This window comes from Candoia aspera, chromosome 13 (genome assembly GCF_035149785.1).
Source record: "Candoia aspera isolate rCanAsp1 chromosome 13, rCanAsp1.hap2, whole genome shotgun sequence".
NCBI lineage: Eukaryota > Metazoa > Chordata > Lepidosauria > Squamata > Boidae > Candoia > Candoia aspera.
Window position 1 is genome coordinate 1,758,648 of NC_086165.1, and position 7,650 is coordinate 1,766,297.

Here is a 7,650-nt window from a genome sequence, read left to right on the forward strand (position 1 = left end):
GCCCCTAGATATCTCCAAAACCTCCAGAGGGGAAAACTGTGCCAGATGGTGCTTCTGGGGATGGCCGGGGAATTCTGGGAGTTGAAGTCCACCCATCTTGAAGTCGCTGAGGGTGAGAAACACTGCTCTAGCCAGTGTGTGTGTGTGTGTGTGTGTGTGTGTAAAGACAAGTTATTCTTTTGAGACTTTATGCCGCATGGAAGTGAAAAGAGAGTGAAAGGCTATTGCATTGCAGTGTTGAGAAATAACACACCCAGTAACCTGGATGCGTATCTGATGCCCAGAAAGCTGCCAAGGGATGGGGGGAGGGGGGAAGAGGGGGGGAGGGGGGCCCTCGATGAGACACACCTTTCCAAACAGCCCACACCCTCACCTCATCAGTGCACAGTCGTCGTAGCCCTTTCACATACTGTTTAAAAAAGGAGGGGGGAGTCCAAAGAGATACAGGCACCTGTTCATCAGACACACATTTTTTCCCGCAGCAAGGAAGCGACGCAAGGCAGGAGAATGACTCATAAATCTAGTTCACAGAGCAACCCTGCTGGAGCCGGACGAGGGTTGCGTAAATCGCTATCTGCCCTCCGCCCCAGGGGAAAAACAATCTCCGAACTTGGGGTCCAGGGCAGGAAGTGTGTCAGAATGCCTAGATCTCCTAGGACTTGATGTCCAGCACTTCCGACAGACCCACACCTGGGGGTGGGGGTGTCTGTCCTCACGTCACAGCACCTCAGAGGCCCCTTGTGGAGGCATCTCACTCAAGGGGCCTCCCGGTAGATGGCCTTGTAGCGCAGGTGCTCCTCCAAACACTGGATTACGTAATCGTCAACATTGGGGTCAAACTTGTTGGCAAATAGGTGGTGATGTGTGAGCAGCCAGGGGAGGTCCCCAAACCCATAGATGCAGACGGCCCGCTGGTAAGCTCCAGAACAGTGTGAGTAAGGGGCCCCCTTGCTGATGTCCCCTGCAAGGTAGGACCACTTCACCAGCCTCGGGATGGCGTTCATGTCCGTGAGATCAAATTTGTCATTGAAAGGGACCGAGCCAGGCACCCCTGGCATGCGATGCAAGGTGGCCCAGAGATGTTCTTCTGGGCTGAAGGAATCTTTGGACCATTCTATCAACTGTCTTGCAGTTGGGTCTTCAAAGAGGTGCTGGACAAACTCCCTGGTGACCACGATGTAGGCATTGCCGGTGAACATGGGAGAGCTTTGAGGAGGGGGTTGCTTGGTCGTCTTGGTCTGAACGATGGAATCTGTCACTTCGTGGTGGTATTTCCACCGGTTCGTTTTGTACGAAGAAGGCTTCTCAGACTCCATGTTGTTTTTCCCATTCAGCAGTTTGAGGGCTTGGACAATCTCTGCATTCGTCTTGATAGGGAAGTCGGTCCCACAGGTGTTCAGGAGGTACCTCCAACGCACCTTGCTTTGAAGCAGGTCTTCCATGCAGTTCAAGTCAGCTTGGACCCTCGACCAAGAGGCGTACACCACCTGCTCCTGCTTAGAGGGCAGGAAGACGTTGTCAAAGCAGGAGACGATGGCCCGGACAGCCTTTTGGAAAAGTTCGGGAGATTTTCTGTCTACATGGACGCAGTATATATTCTGAGGAGCAAAGATGGATCTCAGCAGCCTTTCAAAGATCTCAATCTTCTCGTGGATAACCATGGAATAAGCAATAGGGAAGTTTTCCTCCGCTTCACTCAGAGGGAACCCAATAAACTTTCTCCTTTCTTTGAAGTTCTGACAATCCTTGGTTAGATTCAAGTAGTACTTCTCATCCAAGGGCACCCGTTTGTTCTTCTGTTGCAACTTGCTCAGCAGAACTTTCTGGATCGCCTCCATGTCCCCTCTCCCGAGCCCAGAGCAGCTGATGTTCTCCTGGGTGGAGAGACTCACCGACTGGTAGAGCCTGTCCTTGCAGAACTGACCTCTGGGGTCCGTGGCGTTCCTCCCCAGGTAGCTGGGGTCACACTGCCAACGGCTGTACTTCAGCATGGCTGTGGTGAGCAGCATGAGAGCCCCCAGTGCCAGCAGCCGTGGAACTTGACACAGCAACCGTTTTCCCCCAAAAAACATCTTTCAGGCTTCGGAGATCAACTTATTCCCCAGCTTCTGAAGTCCAAATGTCTGCTCCCAAACTCGGCTGGAAGGTTCAGAGCACTCTGGTTAGAATCAGCATCTCCTTGAAAGCAGGCAACAGGTGATTTACCTGGGCTCTGCCGAAAAGCCCTTCCTCGTATCTGGATGGCTCGCTCGCAAGTGTAACCTGAGAGCTGCAATGAATTGTCAGGTAGGGTTCTGACAGGGAGGGGCTGAGCCAGAGAGATTGCTCGTCATTTGCCAGGAGGATCTCCGATCTCTTCAGTCCAGAGGTGTGGCCATCCATATCAGAGCGATGAACGTCTTCAAGTGGCCGAGGTTGAGAAACACTGGTCTAAGGGTGTGTCCCCACTTGCACCCAACTGTGGCACGAACAGGCAACCTTTCTCTCTGCTGGATCTCTACGGCGTGGCCTTCATCTCATCCCCAGACCTCAGCTTAAGTCGTGCAGAACTTTGCTGGTGTTAAAGTAGTCCTTCCCCGGGGATATGCACAGGGTATGGTCCAAGAAGTCCAGATGGTGGCCACCACAGTGCAACTGAAGCCCCACCTTCAATTGTACCATGGTAGCCACCATCTGGACTTTTTGGACCACACCTTGTGGACGCCCCTGCCTGATGCCATCTGAGGACAGCTTCGAAGTCTGTGAAATCTGTCAGGCTTTGCCCCCGTTCTCTTGGAGACAAGTCAAGGGGCCGTTGGTGACTGGGAAGAAAGGAACTGGGACAGGAGAGGATGACAGGTTGCATGTTGGCATTTAACAGTTTTCGGCCAGCTCAAGGAAGGCGGGGTGGAGAGCAACGCAGCTTCTCAACTTCTCTCCTTTGCCTGGTTTCATTTAGACTTTATATTCCAGACTGAGAGGACAGCCCCCAAGGCAAAAGGGCCCACAAGTTGCCCTGCATGATGGTAAGTTCTCCTCCTAGATTTACGATGACGCTCAAAATTTCCACAGAGAGGGAAGGTAGAAAATGTACTTTACTTTATTTTGGATTTTGCACAGTGTGGGCTTCTCGCAGGTATACACACAGACATTTATTTGCACATCCATAAATAAAGCACTGGGAACACCATGTGACCTGAGCCCCTAGATATCTCCAAAACCTCCAGAGGGGAAAACTGTGCCAGATGGTGCTTCTGGGGATGGCCGGGGAATTCTGGGAGTTGAAGTCCACCCATCTTGAAGTCGCTGAGGGTGAGAAACACTGCTCTAGCCAGTGTGTGTGTGTGTGTGTGTGTGTGTGTGTAAAGACAAGTTATTCTTTTGAGACTTTATGCCGCATGGAAGTGAAAAGAGAGTGAAAGGCTATTGCATTGCAGTGTTGAGAAATAACATACCCAGTAACCTGGATGCGTATCTGATGCCCAGAAAGCTGCCAAGGGATGGGGGGAGGGGGGAAGAGGGGGGGGGAGGGGGGCCCTCGATGAGACACACCTTTCCAAACAGCCCACACCCTCACCTCATCAGTGCACAGTCGTCGTAGCCCTTTCACATACTGTTTAAAAAAGGAGGGGGGAGTCCAAAGAGATACAGGCACCTGTTCATCAGACACACATTTTTTCCCGCAGCAAGGAAGCGACGCAAGGCAGGAGAATGACTCATAAATCTAGTTCACAGAGCAACCCTGCTGGAGCCGGACGAGGGTTGCGTAAATCGCTATCTGCCCTCCGCCCCAGGGGAAAAACAATCTCCGAACTTGGGGTCCAGGGCAGGAAGTGTGTCAGAATGCCTAGATCTCCTAGGACTTGATGTCCAGCACTTCCGACAGACCCACACCTGGGGGTGGGGGTGTCTGTCCTCACGTCACAGCACCTCAGAGGCCCCTTGTGGAGGCATCTCACTCAAGGGGCCTCCCGGTAGATGGCCTTGTAGCGCAGGTGCTCCTCCAAACACTGGATTACGTAATCGTCAACATTGGGGTCAAACTTGTTGGCAAATAGGTGGTGATGTGTGAGCAGCCAGGGGAGGTCCCCAAACCCATAGATGCAGACGGCCCGCTGGTAAGCTCCAGAACAGTGTGAGTAAGGGGCCCCCTTGCTGATGTCCCCTGCAAGGTAGGACCACTTCACCAGCCTCGGGATGGCGTTCATGTCCGTGAGATCAAATTTGTCATTGAAAGGGACCGAGCCAGGCACCCCTGGCATGCGATGCAAGGTGGCCCAGAGATGTTCTTCTGGGCTGAAGGAATCTTTGGACCATTCTATCAACTGTCTTGCAGTTGGGTCTTCAAAGAGGTGCTGGACAAACTCCCTGGTGACCACGATGTAGGCATTGCCGGTGAACATGGGAGAGCTTTGAGGAGGGGGTTGCTTGGTCGTCTTGGTCTGAACGATGGAATCTGTCACTTCGTGGTGGTATTTCCACCGGTTCGTTTTGTACGAAGAAGGCTTCTCAGACTCCATGTTGTTTTTCCCATTCAGCAGTTTGAGGGCTTGGACAATCTCTGCATTCGTCTTGATAGGGAAGTCGGTCCCACAGGTGTTCAGGAGGTACCTCCAACGCACCTTGCTTTGAAGCAGGTCTTCCATGCAGTTCAAGTCAGCTTGGACCCTCGACCAAGAGGCGTACACCACCTGCTCCTGCTTAGAGGGCAGGAAGACGTTGTCAAAGCAGGAGACGATGGCCCGGACAGCCTTTTGGAAAAGTTCGGGAGATTTTCTGTCTACATGGACGCAGTATATATTCTGAGGAGCAAAGATGGATCTCAGCAGCCTTTCAAAGATCTCAATCTTCTCGTGGATAACCATGGAATAAGCAATAGGGAAGTTTTCCTCCGCTTCACTCAGAGGGAACCCAATAAACTTTCTCCTTTCTTTGAAGTTCTGACAATCCTTGGTTAGATTCAAGTAGTACTTCTCATCCAAGGGCACCCGTTTGTTCTTCTGTTGCAACTTGCTCAGCAGAACTTTCTGGATCGCCTCCATGTCCCCTCTCCCGAGCCCAGAGCAGCTGATGTTCTCCTGGGTGGAGAGACTCACCGACTGGTAGAGCCTGTCCTTGCAGAACTGACCTCTGGGGTCCGTGGCGTTCCTCCCCAGGTAGCTGGGGTCACACTGCCAACGGCTGTACTTCAGCATGGCTGTGGTGAGCAGCATGAGAGCCCCCAGTGCCAGCAGCCGTGGAACTTGACACAGCAACCGTTTTCCCCCAAAAAACATCTTTCAGGCTTCGGAGATCAACTTATTCCCCAGCTTCTGAAGTCCAAATGTCTGCTCCCAAACTCGGCTGGAAGGTTCAGAGCACTCTGGTTAGAATCAGCATCTCCTTGAAAGCAGGCAACAGGTGATTTACCTGGGCTCTGCCGAAAAGCCCTTCCTCGTATCTGGATGGCTCGCTCGCAAGTGTAACCTGAGAGCTGCAATGAATTGTCAGGTAGGGTTCTGACAGGGAGGGGCTGAGCCAGAGAGATTGCTCGTCATTTGCCAGGAGGATCTCCGATCTCTTCAGTCCAGAGGTGTGGCCATCCATATCAGAGCGATGAACGTCTTCAAGTGGCCGAGGTTGAGAAACACTGGTCTAAGGGTGTGTCCCCACTTGCACCCAACTGTGGCACGAACAGGCAACCTTTCTCTCTGCTGGATCTCTACGGCGTGGCCTTCATCTCATCCCCAGACCTCAGCTTAAGTCGTGCAGAACTTTGCTGGTGTTAAAGTAGTCCTTCCCCGGGGATATGCACAGGGTATGGTCCAAGAAGTCCAGATGGTGGCCACCACAGTGCAACTGAAGCCCCACCTTCAATTGTACCATGGTAGCCACCATCTGGACTTTTTGGACCACACCTTGTGGACGCCCCTGCCTGATGCCATCTGAGGACAGCTTCGAAGTCTGTGAAATCTGTCAGTCTTTGCCCCCGTTCTCTTGGAGACAAGTCAAGGGGCCGTTGGTGACTGGGAAGAAAGGAACTGGGACAGGAGAGGATGACAGGTTGCATGTTGGCATTTAACAGTTTTCGGCCAGCTCAAGGAAGGCGGGGTGGAGAGCAACGCAGCTTCTCAACTTCTCTCCTTTGCCTGGTTTCATTTAGACTTTATATTCCAGACTGAGAGGACAGCCCCCAAGGCAAAAGGGCCCACAAGTTGCCCTGCATGATGGTAAGTTCTCCTCCTAGATTTACGATGACGCTCAAAATTTCCACAGAGAGGGAAGGTAGAAAATGTACTTTACTTTATTTTGGATTTTGCACAGTGTGGGCTTCTCGCAGGTATACACACAGACATTTATTTGCACATCCATAAATAAAGCACTGGGAACACCATGTGACCTGAGCCCCTAGATATCTCCAAAACCTCCAGAGGGGAAAACTGTGCCAGATGGTGCTTCTGGGGATGGCCGGGGAATTCTGGGAGTTGAAGTCCACCCATCTTGAAGTCGCTGAGGGTGAGAAACACTGCTCTAGCCAGTGTGTGTGTGTGTGTGTGTGTGTGTGTGTAAAGACAAGTTATTCTTTTGAGACTTTATGCCGCATGGAAGTGAAAAGAGAGTGAAAGGCTATTGCATTGCAGTGTTGAGAAATAACATACCCAGTAACCTGGATGCGTATCTGATGCCCAGAAAGCTGCCAAGGGATGGGGGGAGGGGGGAAGAGGGGGGGGGAGGGGGGCCCTCGATGAGACACACCTTTCCAAACAGCCCACACCCTCACCTCATCAGTGCACAGTCGTCGTAGCCCTTTCACATACTGTTTAAAAAAGGAGGGGGGAGTCCAAAGAGATACAGGCACCTGTTCATCAGACACACATTTTTTCCCGCAGCAAGGAAGCGACGCAAGGCAGGAGAATGACTCATAAATCTAGTTCACAGAGCAACCCTGCTGGAGCCGGACGAGGGTTGCGTAAATCGCTATCTGCCCTATGAACCAGCAGGAAGCTTGAGGACATATTTCTTTCTTGCCTCATTTGGTGACCTTTTAGAAGGAACTTGAAGTTCTCGCAGCTCCACAAGGGAGATGTGGCTTAAGTGTCCAGGTGTAGAATATGCTTCACACACTACATGCACTGGATGGGGTGGGTGGGTGTGTTTGTAGGTCTTCTGTGTGAGGGCTACCACGTGGTGGAAAATCTGTGGCCAGTGCTTGACGGAGTCCTTTATTCCACCATATAATTCAGGAACGGGCTCAGCAGAAGCCCCTGGCAAAAAATCCTTTGAAAGAGCCATCCCCTTTTCCCCTTTGTTTTTAATTATATTTCTACCCCAACTTTTCTCCGTGGCCACAAGTTCACATGGAGTTCTTTTGGCCCTGGTGCCCAATTTAGCCGCACCAGCATCCAGAGAGGAGGGCTGGGCTGTGAAATGTCTAGGCAGAGTCGTCTTCCTGTCCTGGGGATCATGTTCTGGGGGTCTCTGGGTGGTTGTCAGTCAAAAGGAGAGGCATCTGGGCTTTGCTTGGATCTGAAGCAAGGATTCCTTGTTTGTGTTACAGTGCAAAGGCTTGGGAAGGATTTAGAAGGGCAGGGAAAATGGGGTAGGATGAATATGAGGGAAAGAGCAGATAAACAGCTGCAGGAGGGGGCGTTAAAGCATTTGACTGACGTGCCCCAAACCGCAGGAGATGAG

The 7,650-nt window shown here is 51.9% G+C and overlaps 2 protein-coding genes across 2 annotated transcripts; both read right to left on the bottom strand.

The window, feature by feature from the left end:
- Positions 1 to 728: 728 nt before the first annotated feature.
- On the bottom strand, positions 729 to 2,240 carry GCNT3 (glucosaminyl (N-acetyl) transferase 3, mucin type). Its single transcript, XM_063314000.1, has one exon. It carries the CDS (start codon positions 2,070 to 2,072, stop codon positions 756 to 758), a length of 1,317 nt encoding a protein of 438 aa, XP_063170070.1. The 5' UTR covers positions 2,073 to 2,240; the 3' UTR covers positions 729 to 755.
- Positions 2,241 to 3,911: 1,671 nt separating this feature from the next.
- On the bottom strand, positions 3,912 to 5,423 carry LOC134504692 (beta-1,3-galactosyl-O-glycosyl-glycoprotein beta-1,6-N-acetylglucosaminyltransferase 3-like). The gene has a single exon (XM_063314002.1). The coding sequence runs from the start codon at positions 5,253 to 5,255 to the stop codon at positions 3,939 to 3,941; it is 1,317 nt and encodes a 438-aa protein (XP_063170072.1). The 5' UTR covers positions 5,256 to 5,423; the 3' UTR covers positions 3,912 to 3,938.
- Between the last annotated feature and the right edge of the window lie 2,227 nt (positions 5,424 to 7,650).

What these genes read in the sequence shown, in the direction of transcription:
- GCNT3 (XM_063314000.1), bottom strand. Translation starts at nt 2,072, where the DNA reads ATGTTTTTTGGGGGAAAACGGTTGCTGTGTCAAGTTCCACGGCTGCTG.
- LOC134504692 (XM_063314002.1), bottom strand. Translation starts at nt 5,255, where the DNA reads ATGTTTTTTGGGGGAAAACGGTTGCTGTGTCAAGTTCCACGGCTGCTG.